Source organism: Zalophus californianus, chromosome 12, assembly GCF_009762305.2.
Source record: "Zalophus californianus isolate mZalCal1 chromosome 12, mZalCal1.pri.v2, whole genome shotgun sequence".
NCBI classification, from domain to species: Eukaryota; Metazoa; Chordata; class Mammalia; order Carnivora; family Otariidae; genus Zalophus; species Zalophus californianus.
In genome coordinates, this window is record NC_045606.1 from 25,681,731 (window position 1) to 25,698,810 (window position 17,080).

General features: G+C 36.1%; 1 protein-coding gene across 8 annotated transcripts in view; it reads right to left on the minus strand.

Moving 5' to 3' along the window:
* CACNA2D1 (calcium voltage-gated channel auxiliary subunit alpha2delta 1) overlaps nt 1–17,080 on the minus strand; it is a 479,784-nt gene that overhangs the window by 70,972 nt on the left and 391,732 nt on the right. For all 8 annotated transcript variants that reach the window (XM_027573790.2, XM_027573786.2, XM_027573787.2 and 5 more), the window contains exons 11-12: nt 16,526–16,684; nt 10,887–10,991 (exon numbers count right to left, since the gene is read on the minus strand). In XM_027573790.2, the coding sequence (XP_027429591.1) occupies nt 10,887–10,991; nt 16,526–16,684 (264 nt within the window). The remainder of the gene's footprint in view (nt 1–10,886; nt 10,992–16,525; nt 16,685–17,080) is intronic.

Sequence of the window (17,080 nt, forward strand, 5' to 3'; positions counted from 1 at the left end):
TAGTGAATGAACTATCTCTCAAATTCCAAATGCCAAATCCACAGAGATGATTGCTATCCTCATTCCCCTGATGTTTTCCACTTCTTTAAATTTACTGTTCTCGTTTAGCTATTAGTTGGGGGTAAGAGAAAAATAAAGAAAAAAAATTCCTTGAAGTAGGAATAAAAAAAAAATTCCTTGAAGTAGGCACATGTAAAAGTTATGGTAAATTACATTCTCCAGGATGTATATTTTTAGAGTTCTTATTAGACTATTTGCATGGTATTATATAAAAACAAATAAAATGACATAAAAAATAACTCAAAATCCTTAATGTATAGTCACACAAGCTAAATATTTCATCTTAAGTCTGAATTAAGCAAATTACTTACTTTGAAACATGCCTTCATCAAAGCAAAGTCAACTTTTGTGGACAAATAATTTCTTTATCATGCCCAGTAGTGCATTTTTTGAAAGATATTATTTATTTATTTGAGAGACAATGAGAGCCAGAGAGGTCACAGAGGGAGAAGGAGAAGGAGAGGGAGAAGCAGGCTTCCAGCAGAGCAGGGAGCCCGATGCAGGCTCGATCCCAGTACCCTGGGATCATGACTTGAGCCCAAGGCAGACACTTAACGACTGAGCCACCCAGGCGCCCTGCAGTAGTGCATTTGTAATCACACTACTGGACTCATGTAACAAATGCATACCAGAAACCTCATAACTGAAGTGCTTCTAGAAAATCTGTTAAATGTTCCTCCATTAATCTGGATGATTTTGGTTAAGCTCATGTTTCAAAATGTTGGCCTCTTTAGGGTCATATATGAGACATATACAGTTTTAGATGGACTTAATATTTTTCATCATGCTGGAGATTAGGTCTTTAGTAGAAATAACATGGGGAGGTAGTAATGAATAGACTTTTGATTGGGTTGAAACAGTATTCTATCTATTGCACCTAATATAGGGCCTCAAATATAAATGAAAATAAATATTAAATGAAAAAAAGTGAATAGCTGGTTGAGTGGCTTCAACTTCTTACCAGATGGATTTAAGACAAGCTCTGGTGTCATTCAAATTCAATCTGTTCATTTTAACACTGAGCCAAAACTAGGCTGATAGTCATCTTGCATTTTGGAAAATTTGGGCAGTTTCATTATACTTATCGCATGGTAAATTCTGCATTTTTTTATTTTATGTTATGCAGACTTGTCCAATGAAGTTGAACAAACTTTTTGAGGCAAAATGAAGTATACTTAATATATATACCTTTCTGTACTCTATAATTCCGAGAGAATGAAAATTTTCTCCTGTCTTGACTCATGCTTAATTGCATAAGTGTATTTAAAAAAGCAACAGTAATTTGAGGGCATAGTTAATAAAGTTAAAATTCTTAAAAGTCATTATAACTAGTTGCAAATTTACATAATTTTGTCTTCAGTTGCTTCAAAAACCATTTTTCTCTCAACAGAATATTCTAATTCCAAGAGTCTAACGTTGATGTCAAGACCGGCCCAGTTGATAGGAGAAAACTTTTAATTTACAGCAAGTTTGGTTATTTAAAATATATTATTAACTTGTTCCTTACCATATACCACTATTTTGTAACTTTATCCTACAATTCTGGACTTCTGCTAATCTGTTTTGTTTTGTTCTGTTTGTTGAAGACTAAAATAGTTGCCTTCAATTAAGATTTTTCCAAAGCCACAGGGTCAACCTATTTTAAAAAGCCATAGGAATTTCTTGTTTCCCAGCAGAACCCAGTTACTGGAAACTGTCACCTCAACAATTATCAGTTACCCAGAGTTCAAGTTTAATTTACAATAGGCAAATCTCCAAGGAATAATGGAAATGAGACTCTGAAGAAAAGAGGCCAATAAAACTAAAATAAAACCTTCAGCTATCGAAACGTTAGAAAAATGATGTCAGAAATGGGTTTTATTAATTTACTGTGTGTACCAAAATTTTTGGCCTTCAGCCTATAAAAATACTAGATTGGACTGAATATTTTAGGAGAAAATTCTACAGTGGTTTCCATAATTCACAAGTGTACCAGAATCCGGAGCATTCAAATAACCCACATCCCTAGTCTCATAGTAGCATGAAATAAATAAAAGTGTCCACATTCACCTTTCACACTTAATTTATTTTATAAAGTCCGATGATCTGAAAGGTACTTGCAGTCTGCAAAGTTTTGATGGCTTAGTTTAATCCGTCTTAACCTCTTAACGCTGCAAGAAGCCATGTCCCTTAGTGGAACAGCCCTGCTGTCTGACTGCAAGGCAGGCTCCTGGGTGGGCAAATGATGATTGGCATAGCCCCACAAGGCTGCCCGGGAGAAAGAGACAGATGACCGGCTAGGCGCATTCCACGTGAGCTTATGAAATCCGGACTGGAGGTCATTTAAATTCTTGACTCTGCCACTTAGTAGCTGTATGACTTTCAACAAGTTATTTAACTTCCCGAATTTTGGTTTTCTTATTTCTAAAATGGGGATGATGGTAACGATGATCGTCATAAAAATGTTTTTATCATACGATTATCCCCATTGTAAATGAAACGATACATATAAAGCTTTTATGATACACGGAAAATTTTAAGTTCAATCAATATTAACTATAATAATGAGGATGAGGAGAAGAGGACTACAAGTTCTATAGTCAAATTATCAGATTTCCATGGGGTAACATTTTCCATTAGTGAGACATCAGCCTTCCATGCCTCAAAAAGAACTCAAAAGAACTCGAAACGACACCTTTCTAGAACAAATGTGGCTCGCTTTATTACATTTAGCAATGAACTAAAGAAAAGGGGCCAATATTGTCTAAATTCCACTGTCTCCATATGAGATATATCTACATGAAATTTCCTATGGTCTGACAAAGGCAAAAATTTAATCAAGGACTAATGAATTTGTTCAAGCAAATAACACCAAATCACTTTATCAAGGAAAACAAAATGCAGTAGTCAGATAGGTTTTGCATACGTGATCTTATTAAAAAACAGAGCGGATAGTTCTCTCCTGTGTCCTACATGTTGGGTGGATAACAACATAGATGCATACCTTGGGATTATGTTGGTATTTAAAACTTATTAACAACAAGTAAAATGAATCATGCTCACAGTATCAGATTATAAGGAAGTAATTTCTAGTTCTCCTTCCCTCTGCATTCATTTATAGTTCCTGGTAAAGGAGGAATACGCTATGGGCACATTGTATTTCCAAGCAATCTTTAGCTCTGCCAAGACTATCATCACCTAAGAGGTCAGAAAATAAGTGATATACTGATTTATTTCAGATTTTCTTGGGTAATGCCAAGTACTTCACTGATGCTAATAATGAGAATAGTCATGAAAAACTACGTGTTAGACTGATTAGAGTAAATGTAAAGATGCCATCAATACAATCATTTCTTATATAAACTTAAACCCTCCTTCCTTATAAGATGATATATACAAGAGTGGAACATCAATTCTACTCCACATTCTAAGTATAAGGAAATAAATATTGTTTTAAATGATTATCTTTTACAAGAAGAACAGAGCTACTGAATTTTTCTTACATTTATGAATTTTTTGTAGTTTACCACCTTAGGAGCTTATTTATCGTGTATTTACTGAAACATCTGACATATCAGTATATATTTAGCAACTTCTGGGCATCAAGCACTGCACTAGCCCCAAAGGATTCAGTGGTACATTTATAAACGGACATAACCCCTATTTCAGAGCTTCAAGCTCACCTCATCATCTGATAACGTGAGGATGAGTCACTGTAACTGTCATCAATAAATGTAAAATACCAACATAATCCCAAGGCATGTATCTATGTTAAGCACCCACATGTGAGACGTGAAAGAAACATGTTTGGTTCTTTAAGATCATGTATACAAAACCAACATGACTACTGCATTTTGCTTTTCTTTTTAAAGTTGTGTTATTAGAACAAATTGCTTCATAGAGGGAAGTTCAAGGTAAGTGAACAGATAAATAAAATAATCAAAAAGGGGAATCTGGAAGAATGAAAGAAGACAGACGGCGCTTCAAACACAGAATGATAAAGGAGTCTGGGGGAAAGGGAGTGCCCAGCAAAACTGTCTGCAGAGATCTGTGGGAAGCAGAATTCTTCATCGGAGAAGGAAGCAGCCTCAGAAAATGCAGAAGAGCGTGCCTTTTCTGGTCTAACCATTTAGCCCAAAGGGCAATCCTGATTCTAGGTGACAGAATTCTATCTAGAGATTAATTCAGGTGCATCTACTGTACATTTTCTGTATGTCTTTTTATATACTTTGCGCTTCTTGTAATGCCTAACTTCATTTTTCATTAGACTTTAGATATTAAGGATTCTGTAAAATGTGTGGTAGTGCTATTACTCAAACCTGAAGAGACTGTGTCTGATAATGTTTTCCTTAGTTCAGGGAATGGACTGTCAACATTAATTTTATATTAAGAGAAACAAATGTAGATAAATCTGTCAGAGAGGAAGACACACACACACACCCATGCCTTTTAAATGGATAATCTCTCTATTGGCAGGGCCAATGTTACTACTGGTAATTATTCTTTTCAACTCTATAGTAAGTCTGGCATAAATGACATACTTGATTTTTATGAACAAAGGTACATTTTCTATTCTAAAGCTGGAAAACTTTTGGTAACTGTTGAAAGTGGCAAGATATCTAAAAGGAAACTTTTTAGAAGCAGTGCATTTGTTAAATGGTATTACATATTTTACAAATCTGAATGCTGCATATACTCCAACATTGCTTCCAAAGGTTTCATTCTTGCCGGGGAGAAGCCAGGCAGGGACAGTAGAGAAGGCAACAAATTACTTTCCTTACCATCTGTTGAAAAATTAATTGACAGTTTTCACTGTTACTATATAAAACACATAGGCAGATTCCATCATTTGCAACTTGCTTTAGATTTTTGTAGGCTACAGATTTCTTCCTACCCTGGATCTGACAGAAAAATAGGAAAGACACTGCTAATCATTTTCTAAATAATTTTTTAAATGTAACAATGCATCTACTGTCAGCCTCTTATAATTTTAGCAATGTATTCTTTATTTTGAAATCCATCTATCACCGTTCCCATTTGTTCTTCTTCATTTACTCGTTATTTTGAAATTTTCATTTTATAAATTCTCGATGCTTTTGCATTTCTTGATTAATTCTGAGAATTAAGCTAAGACTCTGAGGACGACTTTCTACCTGGCTAGACAATCTTAAGTGTGTATGGCTAACCAATCTTTTTGCTATTCGACAGAAAATCAAGTATCTTTAATTTTGCTAGGCCTGGGAGTTATCTTTCAACTCTGTGTCTGGTTTCACTTTCCTTTATTCATTTGTTTGGACTTTATGATAGAGTTCATTTTAGTTTTGGCACCATTTTTAAGGAAGTGTTGTACACATGGGTGAACCCTAAGGAATGGCATTGCTGCAGGTAAAGATTATAAAGTGAATGCATTTTAATATGGAACAGCTGTGTGAGGAGATTAACAGGGACTCAGTTTTAAAGCTGTACCTATCTATAATCAGGTAGATTAATTCCCAAGAGTAATGCATTTCGAAAGAACCCAAACATTTTGTTCTAACTCTCAACCTTTTGGCCTCATTAAATTGTGCTGTATATCTGTAGCCTCATTCATCAGCTCTCCGGATGTACCTCATCACACCTACCTGGGTTGCTCTGAATGATTTCTAATGTCACCTGGATGAAAAATGAGTGTAAATGAAGCATTCAGCAGTCCCATGTATGCCAAGCAAGAGGCTTGGGCGAAAAGGCAGAATTCAAAGAGTAGTTTTCAGATTTTCCTTTGATAGCTCATCCAACTTTCTTTATGACTTTGTAATTTTGCTACTTTGAAAGCCACAAGTGAACTTTGTTTTTAAAGAATCGGTTTTAACAAAGTCATAATCATGTGCAGTATTTTTAAGAGTACTGAAAGTTTTTATTTTATTCAACCTATCAAATTTTATTTTTACACACTGGCCATTTGAAACATAAGGTAGCTAGTGAAATTCTGAATTGATAAATTTATTATGTAACAAATACTAATTTTGCAGGTAGGGGACTGCTCTGTCATACATGGTTCTAGATAATTTCACTGTAAACATCTCTGCTCCAAGCAATATCACTGCAAACATTTCACTGCCTAAGTAATGGCTTTAAGGCAATTTTGCTGTAAAAGATAAAATCGTGAAAAATAAAAGAGCATCATTCATTGAAAAAGATAATGAAACATGGATAATGAGTAACAAATTTTAAAAGACTTTATTTTGTGAAATACAAACTACTTGAATACATTCAAAACGTATGCTGTGGAGTCACAGCAGTACTGCAAAACTCACTGCTTTTATTTTGTGGGTTATACCTAAACACTGGTCTTTAAAGTCTTTCATTCATAGTGTTACATTTGTCTGGGATGTTTTGGCTGGTTGATTTGTCTCATTCTTCGGCATTGTACTTTTCTCTTTTTTTTTTTTGCTAAAATCTCTTCATCTTATGACAGAAGGATCAGTCTCTAAACACTAGGAAGCATATTTGTCACTAAGCTTTGTATTTTTTTTGTGTGTTGTGAAAGCGTTCTCCATAGTTATTTTTTTCTTTCCATACTGGTACATGTCCAACGACAGACATTGCAAAGTTCTGTAGGAAATGTGTACACACCATTATGAGGGCTAATATTTATGTCATACAGAAATGGGAGTACAGGGCGCCTGGGTGGCTCGGTCGTTAAGCGTCTGCCTTCGGCTCAGGTCATGATCCCCGGGTCCTGGGATCGAGTCCCACGTTGGGCTCCCTGCTCTGCGGGAAGCCTGCTTCTCCCTCTCCCACTCCCCCTGCTTGTGTTCCTGCTCTCACTATGTCTCTGTCAAATAAATAAACAAAATCTTTTAAATAAAAAAAAAAAAAAAGGTCACAGAAATGGGAGTACAATCCGTCAATGCAGCATGCATCGATGGAGAAAAGAAATCAAACTATCAACCCGTTTAAGAAACCAAACTGTCAAACCGATCTGTCAATCAATTATTTTTTATCTTTTATGGCAAAGTTGCCTTATGGCCATTTAGTGATGAGGTGAAAATGCTTGCAATGAAAATGCTTGTGGCAAAGAAGTCTATGGCAAAAATACTAAACATTTTGTGTCATATACATCCTTGCATGACAAAGATAGTCAATTACCTTCTATATTAGTATCTGTGGGCAGCACATGTCTCACATGGTGTGGGACGGTGGGAGGTAGGGGATTCTGAATATGGAGAAGTTAGAAAGGGGTCCTCAAATTCATCCACAACCATTTAAAGTCATATTTGAAGATGGTGAAAAGAATTTCTCCTATGTATATGTATATGTGTGTATACACACACACACACACACACACACACACACACACGCTATCTTCAGTAGGTACATATATACCTACACACATGCCTTTAGCATAAACAATTAACTATGTAAATGGTGTCTTGACAAAATACAGATATGCTCAAACATGTAACTGACTTAAAAGTTGTCATCTGCTATCCTCTACTTTCACTGTTAGTGGATACAGAACATGCAAATACCAAGAGATAAAATTTTGGTTTAACAAAGTTTTCCCACATGAGGAAATGTGGTAAGGCACTGAGCAACAAAGTAGAGAGCATAAGAAATGTGGGACAGCAATGTTTCCATAAACAGAATTCCTGCTTGTTCAAATCAGAAATCTATGATCTGTATCTCTCTCTCTGTCTCTCCTCTTTCAACGATCTCCCTCAATTATCATTTCTCTATTTTGTGTCTATAAGCTTTTCCTGGATGTGTATCCCTTTACTAATTTATAATAATGAATCAGCTCTTCCATTCCTAAAAATATATATATATATATGTGTGTGTATATACATCCATACCTGTGTGTGCATCTAAACAACTTCGCCTGGAGTTGATGGTCTTACTTTTCCCCCAGTATTTCTTAGCAAATTTGCAAAGATTTTAGGGGGAAAAAAAAAAAAAGGACTTTATCCAGATTTCTATTTCCTCACCCCTTATGTACCTCTCAACTACCTGTTGGCTTTTATTCATACAACTTTATATAATAAATCTTATGCCAAAGTAACACACATGGTCTCTTGTTCCTAGAGACACAATGAACAGAGAGAAGAGGATGCCCATTTAAAACAGATATAAATGTGTGTGGATGTATCTGTGGATGTAGGTAAGCATACACGTGTAAGTGTGCTTATCACAGAACTTGGCTACAGCCACTGAAATTAGAATCACAGAACCAATCAAGTACCTAATTCCAAGAACATTTTCATTTCTATGTTAGGTAAAAATAGCATTTACATTGCAGAAACTAAGCACTAATTCATTTCCAAAGTTGCTTTGGCATTAATAAAGGTATGTGGCCTTAAGAAAAGTGTGTGTCCATAGAGCATAGGAGTCACTATGTTAGCAAACAAACAGCAGGATGGTTGAATAAGACTAAATTCATCAGTTTTACAAAAGTGAATGTGATATGAATCATTTATTATGTGGTTCAGCGTGTCACAAAATGCTTTGTTTAAAAAGTTGAGTTCCTGTAAAAGGTGAAGGGGCTGAGAAGCAGTGTTTCAAGACATTAATATTTAGAATGGACATTTTTAGAATGTATACACAGAAAAATGACCTTAAACTAGCAAATTCTTCATTTATTCAATTAAACAATTTGTGACAATAGAGGGTAGAAAATAATTGCTTTCCTCATGACATAATTCCTTTTGTATTAAAAAAAAAAGGAAAAAAAAAACCCCTCATGATATGCCTCCAAGAGATGTTATTGTGTTAATCCTGGATGCAAATACAGTTTTGGAAGAAGAAATAAATTACAAGTTTAGATGAAAATCACCTCTCCTTTTATGCATTTATACTCTTTTATTCAAATTTGTTGGAATATATGGAGGGAAATCGGAGGGGGAGACAAACCATGAGAGACTATGGACTCAGAAACAAACTGAGGGTTCTAGAGGGGAGGGGGGTGGGGGGATGGGTTAGCCTGGTGATGGGTATTAAAGAGGGCACGTATTGAATGGAGCACTGGGTGTTATGCGCAAACAATGAATCATGAAACACTACATCAAAAACTAATGATGTAATGTATGGTGATTAACATAATAAAATAAAAAAAACAATATATTATATACTCCTTAAAATCAAGATACACCTCGGGCACAAAATCTGATATCAAATGTAAAATTCATTGCTGTATTCCTTTAAGAAATTCTTCCTGGGATGCCTGGGTGGCTCAGTCAAGTTAAGGGTTTGCCTTTGGCTCAGGTCATGATCTCAGGGTCCTGGGATCGAGCCCGCATCGGGCTACCTGCTCTGCAGGAAGCCTGCTTCTCCCTCTCCCTCTCCCTCTGTGACCTCTCTGGCTCTCACTCTCTCTCAAATAAATAAATAAATAATACCTTTAAAAAAATGCACTACTGGGCATGAATAAAGAAATTATTTGTCCACAAAAGTTGACTTTGTTTTGATGAAGGCATGTTTCAAAGTACGTAATTTGCTTATGTTTTCAATTCTTTAATCATATTCCAATCACATATAGGCTAAAAAGTACCTAAGTGTATTTCAAAGTGCTGCAAAATTTTCATCAATACTGTACCAAATTATTCACAATGTTGTGTCTGCAAAACTATCTAAATATATTAGTTCACCTTTTTCTTCTCTCCTTTCAATTCCTGAAATGCATAAAAAACAATCCACTAGTGCTCATGATGAGCCACACCTTTCTAAGTGTGAAAAGTCCAAATAAAAGCAAAGTGAATCGGCATTTTACTCAGAAGACACTTGTGGATAAGTATATAATTTCTGTTGGAATTTGTGAAACAAAAAATAGCTTATATCATTATTTTTTTAATGGATCCTTAACATTAAAAAAAACCAAGTTGAGAATCATTCTCTTATCAAATGCAAAGAGTCACTAAGAAAGATGAAATAAGCTGATGGTAGGATTGCTAGAGAAATAGTCACAGGTGATATTCTCCACCATATCAGCAGGTTTTGCTACATGGATGGACATTCAAATTAGTCAGGGCTCCCTACAATACTTTCCTCTGCAGTTAAATAATCACCGTAACAAATACATTCCAACCTCAAAATACTTATCTTCACATTCTTCATTGCATACTGAAATAGAACACTTTTTACATACCGTACGTTATGATAAAAGATTTTGTCTAAAATATTTTCTTCAAAGTGTACAACTGAATAAAGGAAGCCTCATTTAAAATGGTGTTGGGAGGCCTTGATCCCAGGACCCTGGGATCATGACCTGAGTCGAAGGCAGACACTTAACTGAGCCACCCAGGCGCCCCTATAATCTTTAATAATTAAATGATCATAAATTTATCCTAGAAAAGCTCAAACTGTTCCTATTTTTCCATTCTCTTCTGGTTATTCTCTTCCTATAATATTTTCTTATATAGAATCTATATATAAGAATCAAATAGGGGCGACTGGGTGGCTCAGTCATTAAGCGCCTGTCTTCAGCTCAGGTCAGGATCCCAGGGTCCTGGGATCGAGCCCCGCGTCGGGCTCCCTGCTCGGCGGGAAGCCTGCTTCTCCCTCTCCCACTCCCCCTGCTTGTGTTCCTGCTTGTACTCTCTCTCTTTGTCAAATAAATATATAAAATCTTTAAAAAAAAATCAAATAGGATTCTATAGGTCCAAATTAATAAGTTAGACATAAGGTAGTTATGGATCACATAAAAATATTATATATTTAATAATTCTTTAATTTAGCCAATGGTTTATAATCCATGATCTGTATGACTTTATAATCAGCACACTAACATTCCTTCTTACTGCCCCTCCCTGACAGTCTCTTTAAAAACCATCTACATTGATATTAAGATTAAAATACTATAAACTTGCACTCACTTTTTTGTCTTTGTTGTATTTGGCAAATATTTCCTGGGCTCTCTCTTCTCCTCCATCCGTGAACAACATGATAATCTTATTGCAGTTGGCTCTAGAAACATTATACTGTAAAGAAAACAAAAACAAAATGCGTATCATTCACAATAAAAGGTAAGAAATATAAAACAATATGTAAAGAGCATGAACAGATTGCAGGTAGTGGGTGAAAGATCTGTTCAGTAGGTATATTCTAAAGAACCACTTCCGAGATCAGGCCAGGCCCATCCCTACCAGGGCCTCCTCCCATCCCCCAGATATCCATAGGTCTCACTTCCTTTGGGTCTTTGATCAAATGTCACCTATCAGTGAGGACTTTACTGAAAACTATGTTTTACATTGCCATCTCTCTCCCAGGTTGTATTTTGCTTCATAGCATTTTATATTCTTTTATGTACATAGTATCTACTTTTTTATTGCTGACTTCCCCTGATTGAATTTAAGTGCCATAAGGGCATGAACTTTTGTCTTTTTTGATCGTCAAGGGCTTAGCATATAATAATAACCTCTCAGTGGTTGATTAATAAATGGATTTTAAACTAATGGCTATTATGTCAATTTTATGCGCCTATAATTTGTACCAGAAACAAATAAATAGTATGAATGAAAATTCTGCATACCCTTCCACATATATTTTTAATCCATTTACAAACATTTTTGCTCCCTTTCCTCCTTCTTCATCCTACTTTATTCACTTTACCTCTCCAAAATTATAAACTCCTAGTTGATCCCTAACACCCAATGCTCTTATATTTTTGTAAATGCTAATTCCAGACTATCCTGTTATCCTCTCTCAACCCGCCAAACATACTCTAATTCTGAAAGATTCAATTCCAATGGCAAATCCCCTTTAAACTTTAAGGTCTCCAAAGAGTCAGTCATAGGAGAACAATGGATTAGCAACAAAGGGCCACTAAAATGAACAATTACTTTAGAAAGCTGGACTTCTTTGAGGTCTGAAATTACAATCTCAAGCTTCTACTGTTATGAAATGTGTTTGCAAAAGTGTTGAGAATAAAAGATTACACTACTTTATGAATGCTCAGCTTCTTTGAAAATGTCAAACCTCCAGCTGAGTACTGTTCAATGGAGGTATACTGCAAGCCAAATTTGTAAGTTTAACTTTCTAATGGCCACAGTAATGGAAGTATGAAGAAATCTCTGAAATTAATTCTACTAGCATATTTTACTTAACCCAGTCATCCAAAATATTATCAATTCAACATGAAATCCATATAGAAATTACTGAGATAGTATACATTTTTTCTTTCAGCATAGCTCTTCAAATCCTCGTGTTTATTTTATATTTACAACACATTTCAATTCAGACCAGGCACATTTCAAGTCTCAACAGACACATGGAATTGTGGTTACCATACTGGACAGTACCAGCCCTGGCCTTTAAATGATTACTGTTTTTGAAAAAAAAATCATTAATTCTTGGGTAGTGGTTAGGCTTCTGGAAAGTCTATACTCGATCTCACTTTTCAAAGAAGATAAATCCCATTTCCCACTGTAAAAGTTAAGCAAGACAATATTATGCTCTATTGATGAAAAAATCCTGTTTCATATAATCTCACCCCATTGATCAGGCCATCAGAACATGGCAGTTAAAGCTTTGAACAAAGTATTGTGAAAATGCAAGTACTGACTAATACAATTGTCACATTCAAATGTAGTTCTTATCTGAAAGCCATATGAAAATTTGACTAGACAAGTTACATATTTTATCATCAAAATGCTTTTGTGAAAGGCACTGAAATCCTTAACTAAAATTAATTTCTTTGATGATTTCTTTTTATCTGTCTCTTTAAGATGGGCAAAATATATGTACCTAAAGGACTGTTACATAAAAGTGATTAGGTAAAGATTTTACGTAAGGACTTGGTTTCATTTTTGGAAGTAGTGGGGGCATTTTTATTAATGAATACAAGTACCAGCGCAAGTAAACACACTGGGTCTTGCTGATCATTTGTGTAATTAAAATAATAATGTTTCCCAAGAGAGAGATATTAGGACATACACAAAAGGGGGAATGACAAAATGTTTTGTTTTCAACATGATTTTTCCCAGGAGTAGCCTCCTTAGTAGATGTGTGGTAGAGCAAAGTCAGCAACTAGTCAGAGGATTAGCAATTATCTAAAGAATCACACAAGCATAACATTTATATGTTACTGGTTTGTAACAAATTAAGTAAAGGAAAGAACTTGACTATTTCAATAAAACGACAATTAGTAGAGTTGGTAATTTACTTTAATATGTTATTTCATAACAAATTACGGTATGTCTATCCCTGTATATCCTGTGTTTCCTTGTATCACTGTGTGGCCAGTACACAGCATAGCATCTATCATATTATGTACTTAATAAAAAATTTTTTGGGGTGCCTGGGTAGCTCAGTCAGTTAAGCATCTGCCTTTGGCTCAGGTCATGATCTCAGGGTCCTGGGATCGAGCCCCGCATCTGGCTCCCCACTCAGTGAGGAGTCTGCTTCTCTCTCTCTCTGCCCCTCCCCTCACTCATGCTCTCTCTCTAATAAAATCTTAAAAAAAAAATTTTCTTTGAACAATGCATCTCCGTATATTTGTAATATTTTATGAAATTCTACCTGAGGACTAATTCAAATCTCAGTTTATGGTGTACTGTGGGATAAATGATACATTTAATTCTATTTGATATTTGCTTCAGGGATCTTAATGATAAACCTTACAAGGACAAACTAGTAAAAACTAAAGAATGATACTGTGTGATAAGACTGGAAGTATTTGAAATAGGTAACAAAATCTGCTTCAACTTTGAATAAGGCAAGTAATGACATCTGGGAAAATTATTTTATTATTTTTTTAAAGATTTTTTTTTATTCATTCATTCATTCATTTGAGAGAGAGAGAGCACAAGCAGGGGAAGGAGCAGAGGGAGAGGGACAAGCAGACTCCGCGCTGAGCGCACTGCCTGACATGGGGCTCGATCCCATGACTCAGAATCGTGAGTAAGCTGCTTAACCTATTGAGCCACCCCGGTGCCCTTGGGCTAATTATTTTAAAATGAAGAACTGCAATACATAAGGGATATGTGGAAAGCAGAACATAGGACTTACTTCAGGAATAACTGAGGTCATATTAAATATCATTTACAATTGTGATAGCGGTAGTACGAGAGGCCAAGAGGAGTTAAATCATATTTAATCAGCAACTAGTAGTGAATCTGGGAGTTAATGTGGCCTCTCTAATGAGACAGCCTTGGAAATAGTACACGAGGCTTGAGACCCCTTATCATTTCACTACTGAATCCTGAATACAAGGGCATGAAGTGACGCAAATTAACAATACCAAGAAGAGTAATTACAATGACACAATCTAGAAAAACCTGATTGACTTAAAAGAAAAAGAACTTCTATGAAAAAACCCACAAACTTCTATTTCTTTACTGGAGAAAGAATCCATTTTCATCTAATCGTTCATTACATCTGATTCTCAAAGTTCTGAGTTTTTATCGTTCTATTAACCAACATACATCTTTTAATAAACATATCCATTTAACCAAAGAGAATTCCCCTGGAAACCGCAAAGCTGAAGTACTTTGCTTTCCTGTCTCCTTACTTGCTTATTTAACGTTACCTAATAAATACCAGCACCTCAAACTCCACGTAGCAGAAACAGAGCTATTTCTACCCTCACAGTCCCTCTCTCTAGATTCCTGTGTCACCAGCCACCAACTGTTCGAGTCCAGAGAACCATCCAGTTAGTTACCATGTCATTCTCCTTAACGTTTCTTACTCCAAGACCAGGACTTCTACAACAGCTTAACTTAGAACACTCGTTAGACCATGTCATTCTCATATTATCAACTTTTCATTTGCTCCTAAACACCTCATTAACTGATACCTCATGGCCTTTTTATTTCCCTCGCAGCTCCTGTATTGCTATGTCCCAGTCATGCTGAAGCACCGGCCATTTTCTCAATGTGCCACAATGTCTCCTACGTCTGTGCCTTTGTCCATGTTGTTCTTTTTATCTGACATGATTTTCCCTCTCTCATCTACCTGCCTAAATTCTACTCATTCTTCAAAATCCTGTTTTCAAGGAAATGCCCACTCTCCCAACCTCCTTTGGGTAAGTTGAACCCCTCTTTGGTGCCACTCAAGTAAACAGACTCCAAATGCCCTATAACAGCACTAACATACTGTACTAGGAATAATAATTAACCATATCATGCTGGACATTGTTGAAATCGGACAGTCTTGTTTACCTCTGCTATTCTAGTGCTGGTAACATGGCAGGAAATTGTGAGGCACACAATAAATATTGGCTGAATCAATGATTCAGACAACCTGAAAACTGTTTAGAAGCTTTACTTAGGGAACAACAAAGTAGGATTTGCAGATAAGACCACATGTAAGGGCTTCTTTAGTGACTCAGCAAATATGGTATGAATTATGAGCTGACTCTCTAGCAGACATGTGCTAGTTGTTAATTATGGTCATAATGGTCATGACTCCAATACCAAGCCAACAACCCACACTCACATGAGGTTTGCTATGTGTCAGGTTCTGTGGACAATCCTATCTACAACCCTCTGAGGTATGTGCCATGGTGTAAGGGAGGAAGTCAAAGTAGAGAAAGGTTAGGTCTGCACTCTCAACCACCATGATAATATTGCTTTGTGAGAGGTAAAAAAACTGAATGAGGGGTGCCTGGGTGGCTCAGTTGTTAAGTGTCTGCCTTCAGCTCAGGTCATGATCCCAGGGTCCTGGGATCCAGTCCCGCATCAGGCTCCCTGCTCAGCGGGAAGCCTGCTTCTCCCTCTCCCACTCCCCCTGCTGTGTTCCCTCTCTTGCTCTCTCTCTGTCAAATAAATAAAAAAAATCTTTAAACAAACAAACAAAACAAAACCTGAATGATAACTCCTGCACTTGAACAGTTCAAAATGAAACAGATGACATAGCCATTTGAGAACACTAGTCCGGAGTGTGAGATATACGCTGTAATATGGGGCAGACAGTAGGCGTGCTGGAGTGTGAGAGTCTAAATGGAACATCGGTGGGTGATTTGTTGGGAGGGGGATCTTCATTGAGGAAGGAATCCCTGCTCTGGCATTTTATGTTCTCCTCACCTTCATGTCTGTCATCTGGACCTTCCTATACATTAAGAAATAATTTCAAGAACAAAGTAGATGTTTAAAACTAAAATATTTCCACCAGCCATTGGATAATTGAAAATGCCAGTCTCCAGATAAATACAGTAGTGATCGAGAAAACAAAAAGGAAATGATATTCTACATATGCCAACTAAGTTGGAAGGGTTTATACAAAATTAAATAATTATCTTACAAATGTGCTTCTTAAACAGAGTTTTAAAAGATGATGGAAGAAAAGATTTAAAAGAAAAAAGAATGTCTACATTTTGTATGTCTTTGAATTTTGGATTTAAAAATAAAAGTAGTTCAAAGATTTCTATTGCCTGGACACATCTGCTTTTAAATTAAATGAAAAACAGCACTGTTATGTAACTCATAGTGACTGATGGTGGTAAGTACCAGCATACTGAAATTCATATGCTGTGATTCAGTAATAAAAGAGAAAAGGGGGTGGTATGGGTACTTACATTAAGCAGCTGTTCAAAAGCAAAACTAAAGCCTTTCTTATAGTCAGTGATTCCTTTTGCTGTGATATTATTCACTGCATCTTTCAGCACTTTCTTATTTCTCACATTGGCTTGGACAAGGTGCTGAAAACAGCTCACATCCTGGGCATTGCTGTTAAACTGTGAAAGATAAAACGTAAATGTATAAATGAACACGAAAATCAGTCATATCATTTTATTTGACTGTGTGGTTTATATGTCCCAGTCCTGTTGCACTGCTTTCTCTTTCATAAAGTGAGTAAATTGGTAACAAAAGTACACTAAGGCTCAAACAGCAATTTTCATCTGAGCCCCCAACTCCTAGTGTAACCCTGAGCCTGTCACTCACCTTCCTGAAGCTTAGTTTCTCTGATCATAAATTTAGGACTTGAATTACATAAGGTCCCTTTCAGCTCTCAAATTTTCAGAGCCTTTAGAGAGAGGGAAAAAAAAAGCCAACAAACAATGAAATGTATTCAGAATCCAGAAATGATATGGTGACACCTGGGAAGGTTCAAGGACAAACTAACCACTTGT